General features: G+C 38.1%; 1 protein-coding gene and 1 long non-coding RNA gene across 5 annotated transcripts in view; one reads left to right on the forward strand and one right to left on the reverse strand.

Moving 5' to 3' along the window:
- UPF2 (UPF2 regulator of nonsense mediated mRNA decay) overlaps nt 1–12,758 on the reverse strand; it is a 96,976-nt gene extending 84,218 nt beyond the window's left edge. For 2 of the 4 annotated variants that reach the window (XM_019710276.3, XM_088802348.1), the window contains exons 1-3: nt 12,604–12,757; nt 7,386–7,765; nt 3,388–4,167 (exon numbers count right to left, since the gene is read on the reverse strand). In XM_019710276.3, coding sequence (XP_019565835.1) covers nt 3,388–4,167; nt 7,386–7,747 — 1,142 coding nt within the window. In that variant the 5' untranslated portion in view covers nt 7,748–7,765; nt 12,604–12,757. Of the gene's footprint in view, nt 1–3,387; nt 4,168–7,385; nt 7,766–11,550; nt 11,674–12,603 lie in introns of those variants that run through there. The other 2 variants (XM_074324984.2, XM_074324982.2) reach the window with 2 other exon arrangements.
- A 414-nt stretch (nt 12,759–13,172) lies between these two features.
- Nucleotides 13,173–18,323, forward strand: LOC148759185 (uncharacterized). Its single transcript, XR_016022987.1, has 2 exons — nt 13,173–13,275; nt 13,750–18,323. It is a non-coding gene; the product is annotated as an uncharacterized LOC148759185 (long non-coding RNA).
- Nucleotides 18,324–18,716: the final 393 nt, after the last annotated feature.

Raw genomic sequence — 18,716 nt, forward strand, 5'->3', positions numbered from 1 at the left:
AATTGGTAAATATTACTAGATGATGTTTTAAAATGTGTAAATATTAATTATTAACTGCCCAGATCACTTAACCAAAATGTACTTAAAAAAATTATTTTAAGTACAAAAAGCTTATAAATTCAAATTTATGAGAATTCCCCCAACTAGAGTATTGTACTGCTTGCTTATAACTAAACCCCTCAGGGGCTTAGAAACAGAACTAGCCATCTAATACCTATGGTATCAGCCCAGATAGCGTGAGAAAAGAACAGGTAAGACTTCGTTCATCTCAGTCTCTGTCTTCACTCATTCATTACAGTGTCTTTAAGAAAATACCAGAGATTTTATTACTCTTTTTTCAAACTGGTTGAATGGATTTGTAAGTATAGACTTTTCGAGTATAGACTAACTTCACAACCTCTAAGAACAAATAGTGCCACTTCCCAAGCTAATTAAAGTAACCAAGAGCATTTGGGATTTACAGACTGAAAATATAGTGTATTTGATTTTTCTTTAAATCATTATCAAGATATTGTATAAAGGCTCAAAGTAATTCAACTACATGTGAGTCTTAAATATCCACTAGCTTGGCACTTACATATTAGCATTATCATGCGGGAGAAATCTTACTGGGAAAAACTACTCCCCATGATTTTATTCCTATCATGCAGCAAAAACCTCAAAACACCTACTGGATAATGACTGGGAGAAAATGTTAGAAAATGGTCATTTTAACTGTACTGTGCCTTCTTATAAGTAAAGAGACTAACAGGCCAAGTAGGGTCTCTGCAGTAATCCATTTCTCATTTCTTTTTCTTCAGTCAGGTATTTAAATCACTTCAATATGAAGCCGCTCAAAATGAAGCCATCCTAAGGCATGAGTCATTTAAGCCAAATGCCAATTATTTTCCACACTGTGATTAAGATTCTCACATCCCCCAAATTATTACATCTAAGTGAAGTCTCCCATGACAGAATGACTGCTACAATGCTAAGGTCAATTCACACTAGGTAAATACCCTGCTCTAATAACCACGGGTTAATAGTTCTGTATTAAAATGAGTAAAAGATTCTAGAGAAAGTCCACAAAGCCGAGCTTTTAACACTATATTCTGTTCAAAATTTTCATCAGTGGCTTGAATAATGAAAGAATGGAACTTTTGCTTATGAAGCTGAAAGTGACCAGTAGATAAATACAATTAACAATATACATGTAATCAATGTTCAAAATTATCATTAGGTCAAAATGATATGCCAAGAGCACCTAAAGATTAAAAGAGGTAAAAAAGTCTGTAATTAGGTTTAAAAAATTATTTCACTAGTTCAAGGTGAAGAACTGGCTTGGTAGCACTTCATTTGAGAAATTAGGCTTTCGGTATATACACGCCTAACAAAAAGTCAAAAGAATGACAGGGCAGGTATAAAAACTAATGGAATTTTAGGTCCTAGGCAGAAAAGAAACATCCAACACAAATGTCCCAAGGACAGTGAAGTGTCTGGAATTACGGATCAAACAGAAAGGCAGGCCTTTACCCGAAAGAACATAATACGAAAGTGAAACAACTTGGCACTCTGCAAGTATCTGAGATATTACCATGGGTCATATCTGAAAGGGAATCCAGTGCTTCTCAAACTACCTGTAATTAAGGAATAATTTTTTCCAGTCATTGTAGACACTTTCACAAAATACAGTAACAATATCATGACAATGGAAAATTGCCATACACATGTCTGAAGGTTTAGTCTCAGTTTCTATACTTAATTCACTGTGAACAGGTAAACAGGTCATGGACCCCCACTTTCAGTAGCTTTAGTCCATCTGCAGCAGAAAAAAAGAAGTAAATCAAAGGTAACCATTTATGGGGATTTAAATTTCCGCTTGAATTCCTAGGAAATAACGTGTGTCCAATATTGGAATGGTACAGAGCACTCAACTCCTTTGGAGGTTTTCAGAGGAAGAATTTATCTGTCAGATAACCTGTAACATGGATTCCTGCACTAGAAGGGTGATTAGATTACAATGATTTAATCTCTACCCTGAGCATCTATGTGGCCAATCAAAAGCAAACACACACACAAAACCCTTAAAGCAGCTATTAAAAATCAAAGCAGACTTATAAAATCAGTTGTGATGTATGAGGTAGAACATAGGGGGAAAGGGAAAAGACAAGGAAAATGACGAAACACTATGTAAATCTTAATTTTAAAAACCTTAAATATGTGAGAAATATTAAGAGGACTGCTGTTTTCCTTTTTAACCTATTATTAATTATGTAATGGATTTAAAACAGTCCTCACTACTCAAAAGCACAAAACAAGGATTCTTTTTTTCTTTTCAGAAACACTGAGGAAGACCGTCGCCATCGTAAACGCTTACCTCTGAGAGGCCCTCAGCCGTACAGTCTGCACCTGTCTCGTACTGACTGTACTGGCATACACTGTCAGTCTTCTCTTCTGGTTACGTTAATCACCTTCTACTGGTAACTACTTAAACCAGTCTTTCCCAGTGCAGACTTATGAGAATAGAAGAGTGTACTCCCCATATTAATTCCTGATCAATAGCAATTTCAAACTTCCAACCATGTACTTTAAATGATTGCAAAGTACTCAGCCAAAGATTACTGCTGCCGCCTCCTTTCTGTACCCTCAGCCCTCCTCCACGTCCACCCTCCACAAAAGTTGACCTAATGGCCACCAACTACTACGTCAACTTCTAGTTTGTTGAATCCTCCTAGGTACAGATACTACGCAGTAGTCTATAGTATTCTGTAACAATCAAAGGTGGCCCCTGCATCAGGTGTCTTCACTAATTATCATGGGCACATACATTATTTCTTTAGAATTTTAAATGGCTGTCCCCAGGAGAAAGCCTCCTGTAAATGCACTTTACATAGTTGCACTTAAGAAATTTTTTCACAGCTAATTTGATACATTATTTTCCAAATTTCTGATCTAAAATATCACTGATAATGAACGACCCATCTTTTTTAAAAAGAGCAAGTATCAAGTGACATCAATAAATTAAAATATAAAACAATGAAAGCAAACCCGTTATAGAGAGGGAATAGCAAAACACACAGAAAAATAGCAGATAAATAACAGAAAAATAAAATTTATCCCTCCACATTAAGGAGTTTTTAAATCACAGGAAGAAAACAAATTCACAAAGTAAAAAATCACCATGTACTTGCCAGATTTCTTTTAAAATCAGAAACAACATCTATGGTAGACTCACATTTAAACATGAGTACTTAGATTGTTAACACTTTGCAATTTTCCTGGAATGTTAAGAAATCACCTGCAATGAGCCCTTTTCCACAAGTTTTTTCAGTAGCATGAAGACTTTAAACATTTTTAAGTATGAGCTCCAAAATACATTCTCAATTCTGAGAAACATTTGAAAATCACCTGTTTTGTCTCTCAGTATTCTGTAGCTCCCTGTGGTCCCTTTTCAGGTGTTTGGTCAAAGACGTAAAGTATTCTTTTAAAAGATTCTGGAAAGGTTGTTGTTTCTCTGGACTAATTATCTCACTAGGAGGAAAAGTCAAATTAAACTTCTCCGCAGCACTCTTTACTTTCCTTGGTAGAAGTCCAGCAATATCATCTCCACAATGTCGACAAAAACTAATCACCACAGAAACATGAGTATGGGATTCCCGATCAGCATTAATAATATTTTTTAGCTGTTCATAGATTAAAGATAGACCTTCCTTGTCAGTGAAAATCCCAACTATTGTCAATTCTGCAATGAAACGCAAATCAGTTCTTAATTTGGTAATGTTAGGTGTTTTCTCTTCTTTCCTTGCTTCAAAATGTTTTTTCCAAACCTGAAGAAGTGACGGGGCAAAGTCGGCATAGCGCTGGTGAAAGAGAGAGCATAAGTGCACAGCACAATTCACATCAGATATTTTTAGCTTTGCTTCCACAATAGAAGCTACAGCTTCTGCAATGTATTTGCTTAAATTTAGGCCATTAAAATCATGGGACAAGGAGTCTCTCTGTTGTTCTGTAATAGTTTTTAGTTTCTTGACAAAAGCGGTATTTTTCTTCAAACTTGAGTCTAGTCGGCTAAAGAAATTTTCCTCCGGTCGATTGTCTGGAGCATTTTGGTTTTTGCCACGAAGTTCCTTCCTTAACTGATGTCGTTCCCAAGCCTCCTGATGAAGCTGAAGGGATTCCTCCTTCTCTCTATATGTATTAAAAAAAAAAAAAGTTAAGTAAGTAAAATACCCTGTATATTTTGAAGCATCATTGCCAAATCCCATAAGAGAAAGCCAATGAAAAAGTAATCACATAAACATTAGAATCCAAGCTAAATGAAAGATGCAAAAGAAACTTCCACCACTTTTAAAGACATTTTATTAATGACTTAATAAAAACCCAGTACACTGATAATGACACATGTGGTAAAGCACAGGATTCTGAATAACTACATTAAAAATCATTTTGCCAGCTGGCAAGCTAAATGGATAAAACTTTTATCATTTATACATCAATAAGGCTCAAAAAAATAAATGGATAAAACACACGATGCTTAATACAAAATATACCAAACATGCTTGTGAAGGATATACAAGATGTGATCAAACAATACAGTGAATGTCTAAATAAAAAAAAATTATTACAGTAAAAGACACATTGCCATTAATCCCCCTCAAAATACTCCCTCTCGCTTTGAACACACTTACCCCATCATTCTTGCCACTTTCTGAAGCAGTTCTGGAAGTCCTCTTTCATGAGTGTCTTTAGTTGCACTGTCATGGCTGCCTCGATGTCCTGAATTGATTCAAAACATTTTCCTTTCATGGTCATTTTGACTTTGGGGAGGAGCCAGAAGTCGCACAGTGCCAGTGTGGTGAATAAGGTGGGTGAGGACAAATAATGTTTTTATTTGACAGAAATTGCCATATACCCGAAGTGTGACACTGAGCGTTGTCATGATGGAGTATGATTTACAGCACACTTTAAAACACACCTTCTCTCAACCGTAGCTCACACCCAAATGACTACACCGAACAAGTTGAAACTTGTCACACTGTTACTAAGGTTCCATGCACCGCTTCCCATACTGAAGATCCCTGCCTTTCTGTTGGATGGCACTCGGCAGCAGCTTTCACCATATTGTTTGATCACAGAGGAAAGCCTTCGTGTCACACATCGCTTCTGGTACAGCAATTTCTGTCAAATAAAAACAGTACGGTGCGTCCTCGGCCACCTTATTCACTGGATCAGGCACCATGCGACTTCTGGCTCTTCCTCAAAGTCAAAATGATTCAGGACATCAAGGCAGCCAGGACAGCGCAACTAAAGGCACTCACAGAAGAGGACTTCCAGCACTGCTTCAGAAAGTGGCAAGAATGATGGAATATGTTCAAAGGGCGGGAAAGTATTTTGAGGGGGATTAATGGCAATGTGTCTTTCACTGTAATACTTTTTTTTATTTAAACATTCACTGTATTTTGTGATCACACCTTGTTAAAACCTAAAACAGATAAAAGCACTGGGAAAACAGAAAAAAAATTGTCCACAAAGAACACTTTAGCTAAAGAATAAGCAATATAAAAGAATGTATTAAAAATGTTTTGAGATGTTAAGTACCATTTTCCCACACTTAGAATCAACCAAAGCTTTAATAAAGTTACCTTGCTACATTTGGGTCTTAAAATTCAAGTGTAATTGAAAAAATTTGGATAGGAACCAGAGAAAACTATAGAATAAAAGCACTTTAACAAAAGGTTAACAAACTCAGTTTACCCTGAAAAGAATAGTTAAAAACAAATCTACCTATATTTCTACTAAAAAGATGAAACATGTTTAAATTGCAGAAGTAGTAAAATAACTTGGACAGGAGGCAGGGGGATGTACAATCTGACTTTGAGGTTTCTAAGATACCAAAATACGCACTTTCAAATATGTATTTCTAAAAGTAGATGTTCATCTTTCTGAGACAACCATCCCTGGGCTACCCTATAATTCTACGGGTTTTTCCCCCACTAAAAGCCACAATATATTAACAGAGAGGTGCATCCATCACTGGGAACATGGACATGTGAGTGTATCTCGGAAGTCTCCCAGCCACACACAAATACAGGAGTAACACTGAGTGTATACTTGAAGAAACTATAACTTAGGTAGGAGTGCACTGTGTGTGTGTGTGTGTGTGTGTGTGTGTGTGTGTACGTGCATGCGTGTGTATATACATAGGCATTAACTCAATTCTCATCTGTATTAAAAACACTTTAAGATATATAATGTTTACAGACGAAATAACGTGATGATTTAAAATACTCCAGGTGGAAAAAAGTGGCTAATTGTTGATGCTGGGTAAAAGGGGGGGGGCGGGGGGGAGCACGGACAGATTGGTTCATTATTCCATTTTGTTTTTTGCATGTTTGAATTTTTCCCAATAAAAAGGTGGGGTTTTGGTTTGTTTGTTTGTTTGTTTGTTTTCTTTTTTTAAGCTCTTTGCACTGTAGGGGAGGGAAGGCAAAAGTTAAAAAGTGAAATTGGGTATCCTTGTGAGTTAAAAAAAAAAAGGTGAAACATAAAATAAGCAAGAAACTCTCAAAAATCATGTTTCTGAATATTTCAAAACTGGAATACACTACTATTGCCTTCCAGACTTCAGGGTCCAGTTCCTCATTAAAAATAGAGGTATTGTACTAAAGGAAAACTTTGGTAAGAAGGTAGGAGGCCGAGATGTTGTACAGATCCATGGCAATTCATGTTTGCAAACAGCTTTTTAACTTATGTATGTAAAGAGCTCATGCTATTCAGTAACTCATTTAAGCTCCATCCTAGCAGTCTTCCTGACTACCTTGCTTATCACCACTTTATATTACTTGCATAGATTTACAAGGTTAAAAATAAATTTAGATAAAGAATGAGAGGCATCATGGAATTGTACTTAAGAACAAAGGTTTTAAAGGCAGCCCAACCTAGCTTCCAATCCCAGTGCTCCACTGTTCACTGTGACCTCAGGCACAATAGTTTCATTAATCTGTAAAATGAGGATCATAAAACTTACTTCATTAGGACTTCCTTAAGGACATGTACTGATGTCATTCCTAGTGCCTGGCACATAATAAGGACTCTACAAATAGCAACCATTAACAACTAAGATTTTCAACTTAAAGAGAGAGAGTATTATTCCATGAAAAAAAGTTTTAAAATACAATCCAGATTATCCTATACGTCAAAAAACATTTATTAAAGACTACAATTATTTAATTCAAAGAATTAAAGCACGGCAAGCATGCCTCTAATCAGTGAAGCTAACAGAATACGTAAATTAAGATACTCCCAACTCTTAAGGAATTGCACCCCGAAAATTTTATTTCAAACACTGTTTTTCTAAAACAAAATATTTCCACCTTCACATCAATCGTTAAAATAATCGTTCTTACTTCAACTGGGCAGCTTCTTCCTCTTGCTGCCTTTTTGCCTGCTCTTCCTGCTTCTTTCTCTCTTCTTCGTCATGTTTCTTTTTTTCTTCTTCCTCTTTTTTCTTTAATTCCTCCTCTACCTTCACCTTTTCTTCTTCTTTTTTCTTACGTTCCTTATCTTCTTTTTTTCTCTTATCTTCTTCCAGTTTCTTCTTTTTATCTTCAGGGACCTTAATAACCTCCTTCTTGGCAGTGAGCTTGATCTCATCTTTTGGTTTCTCCCTGCTGTTCACTGGCCGCCTTTCACCGCAGTCTTTTTCCTTGTTGTTTAGCAAAGATTCTTTTTCTTCCATACTTGCTGGCTTTTTACGCTCAGCTGGCATTATGTTACCCAGGACAATCTGTAAGAATAAAAGAATGTCAGTATTGTAGATGCGGTGACTTTTTTTTTTAGTGATGTGACACTTTTTTTTTTTTTAAACAGAACATATTAATGCAACTTGACAACTATGAGAGATTAAATGCATGCAAAATGAATACTATTTCTGTGAAAAGATAATTTATTGGTCACTTTCCACATTCTATCATTATTAGTCATGACTATATCTAAGTTACTTTTCATTAAGGAAAAACTCAAACACAAACAAAAGTATAGAGTACAATATAAGGAAACTGCATATATTCATCACCCAAATTCAACCATTATCAACTCCACAACGACCTGTCATTTAATCATGAATACTTCAGCATGTATCAGAGAACATGTATCATATTCAGCATGTAACAGTTTTAACCCCAACACTTCACATCAGATAAGAGATGCTGGTGACACTATTTCAGACAATATTCAGCAAAAGTATTTAAGTTAAAGCATAAGTAAGTTCTTGGCTCCTAGAAACCAACTAACAAAAACAGACAACAGAAGACTCATTCTTCTAACCTTACCAAACTTTCAAACAAAAAAACTGTCAACTATCTCAAATTAGATTAATCTTTTCATTAGTGTTAGTCAAAATTAATGTATGAGTAAATATGGTAAGTATAAAATCTGTATATCCTGTTGTATATCTGCCAATATAGTAGCCCTGGCCCAGGGTTTCTCAGACTTAGCACTATTGACATTTTGGGCAAGATAAGTGTTTTTTGGGTTTGGGCTGGGAGGTGTGATAGGGTGGGTAACACTATTATATGCACTATACCAAGTTTAGCAGTTCTATCCAGTAGGTGCCAGTAATATCTCCCCAGTTTTGACAACCAAAAATGACTGAAGACATTGCCAAATGTCCCCTGGAGACAACATAGCCACCAGTCAAAAATCACTGCACTAACCACATGTGGCTACTTACATGTAAATTAATTAAAATTAAACAGAAGCTGAAATTCAGTTCTTCGGTCACTATTCACGTTTGAGTACTCAATCCACATGTGGCCAGTGGCTACCAAATCAGACATGCAGATATCACCACAGAAAAGTCTATAGGCTAGCACTGGTCTATCACACAGGCTTTATTTTATACAGTCAGCTGGAAATAAACTTGAGAACAAAAATTGTATTTCCCAGCAAAATTCAGGATTTTTCATTTCTAAAATTAAATTTCTCTACTTAGAACTAGGTTTCTGATGTAATTTATTTTATGGACAGTACTTCATGTTTTAACTCCTAAATCATCTGAAAGTTGTGTAAGAAAATCAAGATACTTTCTATTGAAAAAATATAGACTACTTAAACTTCCTAGTTTTTTATTAAAAACTACACACACACTATTCTTAAATATTTTCAAATATAAGTTTTGAATTACAGCAATAAAAACTAGGTCAACAAATAAAACATTTGCAATAATAAATACTGTACTATTTATTAACACATGAAGCTTTTATTTCTTCACTCTAATAAAATCTTATCACAGAACGACAACCTAGGTCAGTAGAGGCACTTTAATTTTTGGAGGCACATGCCAGTCTGTATCTTCTCTGTCACTTCTTCTCTCCCCCTTTTCTCTTCTACTCTCTTACTCTCCCTTGTACGTTCTATGCATTTATTTAAACAGTAATACCCAGTCTCTAGTTAACCCTCGTGGTGGAATACAGACCCCCCCCCCCAAAAAAAAGGCTGTTCATTCTGTTTAAGGAATCATTGAAATATAAAAGAGTATAACTACTTATTTAAATGGCAAGACAGTATTAACATCTATATTATCTGTGAAGTGTAGTTATCAGTTCTTATACAGTTTCAATTAAATAGCCACCTTGAATGTGAAAATATCATGCCCTAAAGAGCAAGCAAACTTTCAAAAGAGAGGATACTAATAGCTACCATTCACTGGTCCATAGTGAACATCTTATATACTTTATCTCATTTAATACTAAAATCTTTATGAGGTAGGTATTATTTTCCCTATGTTATAAATGTGTAAACAGAGACTTGACCAAGTAACCTGACCAAGGCCTCCAAAGCTGGTGACAGAGATGGAATCTGAACCCATACCCTTAACCAAAGTTATTAAGAACCTTGAGAGTACCAAGTGGTAAACTGGAAGACTTCTTTATAGATACTAAGAAAAATCACAGAATTATGTATCTCAGAGTAGAAAGAGTCCCTGATAATGGCTAAGCAGTTTTTACGTTATGTTTTTATTGTTGGCAGATTCTAGCTAAACTGTATGGGGATGAGATAACTCCTAAGGTAACAATACAACCTTATTTAGGGATATTTGTCATGTGCAAAACAAATGTTTATATAGAATTTGTATTTTCTGATATTAAGCATCAACAAACATTTCAGCAATACAAGGAAATACAGTTCTCTGACAATTTAAAAAAAATGGCATCAAAATTTACAATTAATGTAAATCTTCTTATCTCATTTATGAAGATAGAATTAGATATAAAGTTCTGTTAAAACATTAAGAAATTCACTTGAAATCTGACAAGTTTATAAAGGATCATCATTTATTACTCGACAGAGTCTCCCAGTGACTCTCTAGTCTTCATTTACGAAATAAATTTTAAGTGCCTACTATATCAAACTGTAGTAGACACTCATGAATTAGATCCCGTTCTAGAGCATAAAACAGATTCTCAATAACACCCTTAAGTCTTGGTATCTTCTTTGACTCATTTCATCCTTGTATCACAAACATATACCCAAAGTATACTTGGAACCAAATTTCAGTGAACAAAAAATAGGATGAAAATCTAAGGATTCATGCAAAAGTAACCATGCCAACGTGAAAACAATATGGGTTTCAAGTGAGACAGACTTGAAGTTTGCATCCCAACTCTGCAACCAGCTAGCTGTGGAAACTAGGCAACAACTTCCTTGAGTCTATTCGTTGACAAAATGGAGACACTGTTACCTCTCTTACAGAGTTCTTAAACTTCTAGCATAGAAGCTAGCATGAGGGAGGCATTCAATAAATGTTTATTCATTCATATAGAATACTGAGAAGATTTTTAGAGAGAAGGCCACTAGATTTTTATCTACTCCAATTCTCAATTGAGGAGCAACAGAAGAGTGACCTTCCAAAATTATACAACTAGTTCAGTGACTGGGTCAAGACTCACTGTCCAATGCTCTTTCTCACTGACCCTGATTTAAAAAGCCAAAGGAAATATAAAAACAAGACTCATATCAGTATGCATTTGTATTATGTCAACAAAAAAACTTAAGCTGAGCATTAAATTATATTTAATGAAATGCTAAAATCCTTTTAATTATTTTAATAAATCCATGCTTCATTTTATCTAAAGTGTTTCCAAAAGTTTTTTAAGTAAAGACTAGAACTTTAAATAGATTCTATCTCAAAGTAATGCAGATAAAAATTAGTGATCTTTTAATTGGAATATGAGTAGCTCTTACAAATTATTTTACTGAGTACAATTATATACAGAGAGTCCTTAAAAGGAAGCCATGCTTTAAAACCATCTTTCTAGCTCCCAAAATAGTGTCCTGGCCCTTGGGCTTTATGTTTTATTTGGTTTTCTAAATATACTCTGAATTCCAAAAGAAAAGTAAAACGACTTTACTAGGAAAACAGGTACCAAAGGAGTGTACTGGAGGACAGAGCGCAGAGAAAAGGGTGTTTCCCTTTTAAAGGTATTTCTTTGCGAAGTACCATATGGACTCTGTATGAAATCACAATCATACTGCTCTGAAAACACACCAGAGTAAGAGAATGCTGTTTACCTTTTAATTCTGTATTATTCAAAATGTTCTAAGGGCAGAACCACATAGGGGCATTATTTTCCAGAATTCGACTTTAAAAACGTCCATAGTTTAAAAGACTCATTCAAAAATGGTTTTCTTGATGAGTTGTACAATATTTATAAACACCTTACTTTAGTCTGATGCTTCACTACGCCTAAGCCCTAAAACACAAAAAGAGCTGAAGGTCCGGTCCAGTGTGTACCCCAAGCCTGTGAGCGGGGTCTGCTTGGCCAACCTGGAGACCAAATATCCTGCGATCGTCTCCTTAGTTGAGCAATACTAACAAGAGGGCACTAGGAACCTTGGGATGAAGGCAAAGTGAAGAACCACCAGCCTATGAGATTAAAAAGAAGTAAACCAAGTCATCTATGCCCCCCGCTCCCACATACACGCAAACCCCTTCCCCTACACACACATCTCCCACAAACCCCTGCTCTCGGCTGCACATTCCTACATCTAACACGCTGCCCCCAACAAACTCCCCTTCCTGCGGGTCTCCACGGTCACCTTCGCCAGCCATCCTTGCCCCAACCCTAACTTCTCACCCCACGGTGGCGAGGGGCTGCCTTCCACCGAAGACCGACACTCTCAGGCTGGTCTCCCCGCTCCACATCCTCCCACACACGCACCCTCCCCACTTCCTCGCCCTTGCTTCCCTCTCGGCTCCCGAAAAGCTTTCCCCAACCTCCCCGCGCTCTTCTCCACACCCCCAAACACCTTCACCCCGCCACGGCAGCCTCCCCGCCTCCAGCCCCGAGGCCCAGCCGGGGCATGTGGGGCAGGCGCCCCCTCTACCGCCCCTCATGCCTGCCCCTGGCCGGAGGCTCCCGCGTTGGTGGGAGCCTCCAAGAAAGGGGTCTGAGGAGGACGACGCTGAACCCGCGGTCCGTCTACTGCTTGCCGCCCCCGGAGCGCTGGGGTGAGGAGTCGTCTCTTAGGTCCCCCAGGGATTAGGAGTCCAGGCCGGTGCCCCTCAGCCGCGCTTCCTCCCCGTCGTTGGAGCGGAGGGGAAGGAGGCTACCCGGTACTCACCTCGAGCCTGTTGTCAACATTAGCCCCGGGTTTCCCAGCACCAACTCCAGCGCTCGGGTTCTCCCCTCCCCTCCCCCCACCTATCTCGCAGCCGAGGGCCCGCCTTCCTTCAGCTCCCCCTCCTCCCTCCGCCCTCCGGCCCGCCCGCCCGCCACTCACCAGCGCGGCTGGTCTGCGGGTGGGGGCGGGGCGGAGGGAGGTGGAAAGGAAGAAGCTGTCCGCGCGATTGCCAAATCGAAAACAATCCGGGTCTCCCACCTCTCGACATACCGATGTCTTTAACTTAGCTCCGGGGTGGCGAATCGCGAGAAAAGGATCAGAGAGGTGCCACGCACTTAGCGGCTGGTTCAAATTGCCCACTCGGTGAGAGGAGGGAATTTTTCACGCAGGCAATTAATAGGGCAGCCACAACTAGCACCTCGAGCCAGGGCCCCAGCGAGGGGAGGAGGGTTCCGAGGGCCGTAGGCAGGAAGTGGATTGGTCGCCAGGAAAGGGAAAGCGCCTGAATTGGAGATGCGCAGGCGCAGGCACTATGCGGGGGGGGGGAGCGAGAATGGGCGGGGCGGAGCCAACAGGAGGTAAGGAAGGGCGGTGGAACAGTAGGAGAGTTACGGAGCGCTATTGAGGACAAGTTTGGCCACGTGATTCTCATGGGAGTTTCCTGGAGCGAATGTAAGGAAGAGGTCTAAGAAGGGAAAGTTTGATTGGACTAATTCGAGGGTTGAGGTTGAAGATTTTGGAGATTGGAAACTGGAGAAGCTAAAGAATATGGCTGGTGGGGAAGGTAGGAGTTGGTTAGGAATGGGTCTATATTTAAGAGTGCCCTGGAAAGACTACAAAAGTCCCGTGGGGGAATTTCCAAGAGCAGTTTTAGGTGTTCAACATGAAAATATTTCAGAGTGAAGTAGAATCAAGGCTTTTCCCATGCAGCTCTTAGTACCCAGTTATAGCAAATAAAAATTTTAAATTACAATGGAATGATTTCCTGAGTTAATTGAATGAAAGAACTAGTTTAAAAAATTAGCTAGTCTTGTCATTACTTCCGAATGCGAACCAGTCTTAAATAGGCATCAGCTTATCCACACAACTGACTCCCTATTAAACTGCTAAATTTGTGCTTCTGGCCTCCGACTTTTATGGAAACAGGACAAGGATCTGCCAACATGACCCGACTGGGTGGTGGTACAGACGGCTTTGGCTGGTCAAGAGCCAAAGAAACAAAGGTGCAAAACTGGTCTTGATTCTTGCTTGAAATCGCCCCACCCGATTTCCAAGCCCACAAAAGGAGCTGCTACCAACCTCAGCTATTTGAGACAGGTGTAAGTTTCCGTTTCATTCAGCTTTTGCACATTGCCTCTATGTAGTGTTTTACTTCCCATTTATTCTTAGCATGCAAATTGCCCTCCCAAACTGAGTGTTGATGCTTCCTGTATTTAAGGGTTGTTGTTTCCCCCCCCCCCCAAACTACCAACAGGTCAATCATTTAAAGTAGTAAAAGAGAAAGACAAATGCTGCTATTTTGTACCATTGATAATTATGAGAGAACTGTCCCCAATGTTATACTGGTGATAGCCACCCATATTTCAAAGTGTTCTTTTTCTCATTTTTTTCTGAATACCTTAAGAAGATTTACCTATGCTACTGATCCTTTCTTATGCTAAATTAAGTCAATCTCTGACTTTTCATCAGGTGTTAAAAGGAATAGAGGGACCAAAAGAGAGAAGGGCATTTTTATTGAGCATCTGCTATTTTATGTTTATCTTAATAATCACAATAATCCTGTAAGTATTATGATTCCCATCTTATAGGAAGAGTCACTGAAAGACTAAGTAATTTACTCAAGACCACAAAACTAGTAAGTATATTATCTAATGTTATACCCAAGTCTAAGTCCAAAAGCCAAGCTCTTTCTGCTATATACCACTACCTTTATGTACACTTTTACATTGAAGGAAAATGCTGCCAATCTTTTTTTCCAAAGATGTCAAATTAGCCACCAAAAACCTTCTGATACGGTGATATCATTGCAATCTGTAACCAGAAGAAGCACTGCTCTGAAAAAGCTATCATTTTTGTATTCTGATACTAATTCAAATTTCACTATTTTCTGAAACTACATTGAAGTGTTTGTCTAGATATTTCATTATGTGAGAAACTTCTAAAAAAAATGTCCATTCTTTTTGCCTGCTTCAATTGACAGAACTGTATATACCATGTGAAAAAAAGAAAAAACTGCTATATACATATTGACATGATCCTATTTTCTACTTAAAACATAGTTGTAATGCTGTTTCACAGAAGAAAGCAAAGGCCTGGGAAAGAGATTATAATTACAGGGCCGGACAAACCCTGAGTTTAAAGAAAAAGAAAAAGCAGGTCTCCTGGACTGTGTGGTGCTCTGCTGGGTATGTGTTTAACCTTGAATAATTCCAGCTGGCTTTTAGAAGCCAGTGTCCAGTCTAATTACAGCTAGATTAACTACCCATTTTTTCAAGCAGCCGCCTCTTCATGGTACATCTCTGGTGGAAATTTTTCAACAACTTTACCTCTGTCTACTTCACAGTTTCTAAATTGTATGTGCTGACACGTATCCACTCAATAAGAAATCTAAGTGTTGAGGGTGCGTTTAAACAAATGTAAATATTAAGTATATGAAACATAATAGTACTAGTTACCCAACCATATTGAAATTTCTTATAGAACTATAAGACTGAAAATCAATTTACTAACACTGGCTTCTATTAATTTCACCAAAAGAGAAGTGAAGCAATGTGAGGTTACTTTTTTTTTAGCTTTTATTAAATATGGTTAGTCAAAAAGCAAGTTAGATCATAAAAATTATAGAGTGGTTAGAACAGTGCATAGCAGATACTAAAAGTTCAGTAAATGAGATTATAGTCTAATGTGGCAGGTAGATAGTAAATGGTTAGAATAAATGCTGCAAAGGAAATAAATGTAAATATAATGGAGAGGAAATGGAGAAAGAGGGGAGAGTGGCTACTGTAGAGTGTGTGACCTTCTTTAATAATACAAAATTTGAGCTAACACCTGAAGAATTAGAAGGTCCCAGTTATCCAACTATAGATATCAAATGGGCAGTTGAGACTCAAAGGACAGTTCTGGCCTCAAGAGGACAATTTGAGCATCATCAATATAGCTAATATTTAAAGCCGTAAGAACAAGTGAGATCACCAAAGGAAATGTAATAGGAGAAGATGGCCCAGGACTAAGCCCTGAGAAACTTCAAAATACTGAGGTTAGGTCTCTAAAGAGAATGAGGCAAGGGAAAAACCTGGAGAGCGTAGTGTCATGAAAGCCAAGAAAAAGGTGCTTCAGGAAAGAAAAAATGGTTAGCTGTCTCAAATGTTACTGAGAGAAGAAACAACATGAAGACAGATGGGCTCGTCTGACTGACACCACGAGGATCCATATTGACTGTAGGAGGCAGTTTAGTGACATAGTGGAGACAGATGGTTATTTGAGAAATTTTATCGTGAAGAGCAGCAGAAAAATATAACAAGGAGAATGTGAGGTCAGGGAGGATTTTGTTTTTATATCCTTTTTTTTTTTTTTTTGAGAGATATAGAGAATGTATACTAATGGGAATGATCCAAAAGGAGAGAGAGTTATTGATGCAGAAGAGAGAAGTAAAGATAATGTAGGAACAAAATCCTTGTGAGAATGGAATCTGAAGTACAAGTAGAAAGAGTGCCTTTGAGAGAAACGGGCATTTCTACAGGATGTTAGGCGAAGACAGAGAAGATGGATGCATGCACAAACAGGCTTGTAGATTTGGAGGGGGGACTATGCAGGACTTCCTCCTTGATCTGTCCTATTTTCTCAGTGAAATTGGAGGCAAGCTCAGCAACTAAGAGGTGATGGAGAGATTGTGGGAGGTTTGAAAAAAGAGGAGAAAATATGAAACACCTTGAAGAGTAAAAGCAATGGAATGCATAGTAAGGATTGCCAGGTCATGCTGGAAGCCACTTGAGGTTTGTGGTCATAAATTTAAAGTAAAACCATCTGGCCGACCCATGTCACTTTCTCCAGAAGAGATGGACAGTTAAGTTTAATCAGGGTTGTGACTTTTTCCCCCATGAAGGTATTGACACAGAAAGATAAGAGTAAAGAAGTTGGGGGTGTTTGCAAGAAAATGATTATAGCGAAGGATCATGTACTCCAAGCTGGGTAGAAGGGAAGTTAAAGGGCTTGAGGTGTGGGTGGGGTTAACGGATTGACAGTAGAGGGTGCAAAGAAAACTGACCAGTGACAAAATAGCCAAAAACTTCTGTGAGTTAAAGGAGACAGATGAGGACCTCAGAAGGTGGTTCTGAAGAGCTGCAGTAGCTGGAGGTATAGATAGAACGAATGGGTCCAGAGGAGCCAAGGCTTTTGAAAGAGGATGAGTTTAGAAGCCATAATGGAAAGCAAGGAACATGCATCTCTGAAGTCAGACTACATGAGTTCAAATTCAGCGTTCAAATTCAACATTTTCCAGCTGTTTGAACTTGGGCTAATTCTTTCATCAGTTTAGATCACAGCTTTTTATTCTTAAAAATGGCACTAATAATACTGTAGTATTCATAGGGTTTTTGAAAAGTAAAGGAGGTCATTAAAATGAAAGCACTTAGCACAGAGTTCAGAGTATATGCTCTGTGTTAGTTATTAATAAATCATTTTGGAAACAATAAATACAACCTAAATGGCTTCGTTTGAATTGATGGTGCTTTCACAGCTCTTTCTTTGCCTTTACACTGGTGTAAAACAAGTACACCTGAAACCTTTTACTCCAGCATTATGAATCCTGCCAGGACAATGAATTTTAAAATAAAGATTAAAAAGAAAAGTTAAATCACCACTTGCAATTTTATTTGTCAATGAAGTATCTTGTAACATTAGTTGTCAATTATATCTCAAGCTGAAAAGAAAAAGAGAAAAAAGGAAGCGTATCCTCAGTTATTATAACCAATGATTACAAAGGTTTGTAAATATCTCTAATTCTTGTTTCATTTGTTTGTCCAGCAGACTAATCATTCTCAATATTCTTTGGGGGAACTAATGGATAAGTGGTGAGAAAGCTAACACTATGTCATCTAACTGGTCTTAATTCTTTAATTCCTGACCTATATTGCTAAATCTTTGCTGTGGGACAGCTGTAATGAAATATTCCACATATACTTCAAAACTGAAGAGCCCAAAACAACTTAATATTGGTTTTTAACCCCATCTACTCCTTTTTCTATGTTTATTCTTTTAGTTAGTGGTGTTAAAGGGAATCAGGATATGCCACTTCATTGTAAGGATTATTTTGAGCTAAAGGCAATTGAGAATCAACAAGAAGGCAGGAAGCGTTCTCCAGAACGGTGCTGTATCTGCCTAAAAGCAGGGCATGAATTTCCCTTTGTGAAAGTGTCCACACTGCACCCCCAACCTCCGTATAGAAAGAGGAGAGTGACTCATATCACTGGAGATGAGGTGTCAACACCCAGATGGGTTTTCACAAACAGGTCTTAACTAAAATAACCCTTATCTTCCATTCGTTTCCCCGTGTATTTCCTAGTCACTTCCCCATGATTTGTGGTCCCTTAAAACTCAAGCCCCCTTTCCTTTGTTAAAACAGTATGTAAACACCGAGCCTAACTGCTTCTTTGTGTTTCACTTCTTTTCTGTGAATTCCTGTGCCTGTGCACATAAATTATAATAAAAATTGTATGCCTTTTCTCCTGTTGATCTGTCTTTTGTTTGTTTCATTGTCACACTCCCACTGAAAGAACCTAAGAGGGAAGAGGAAAAATTTTTCCTCCCCTACACATATTTTCTTAGAAGAGGGACAAAAACCTGTGTACTGATGCAGGCATGTGCGGGGTTAAACTAGAGTGAAAACGATATTTTAGAGGAAATAATCAAACTGGAGTTTCATTTTTATTTAGTAAGCAATATACCAATGCTTAACAGTCCAAATACAGGATTCTGTACCCCTTTTTGTCATTTCCATTAAAGGTAATTCAAGTTTTTAAAACTGAGTGGTTGAATGGATGAATGGAGAGAAATGAACAGACATCTCTTAGTGTGTGCCAGGCATTAGTCCACCTGACAATGGTTCTATTTTCCTT

Source organism: Rhinolophus sinicus, chromosome 1, assembly GCF_057876585.1.
Source record: "Rhinolophus sinicus isolate RSI-liver-muscle chromosome 1, RSI-T2T, whole genome shotgun sequence".
Taxonomy (NCBI): domain Eukaryota; kingdom Metazoa; phylum Chordata; class Mammalia; order Chiroptera; family Rhinolophidae; genus Rhinolophus; species Rhinolophus sinicus.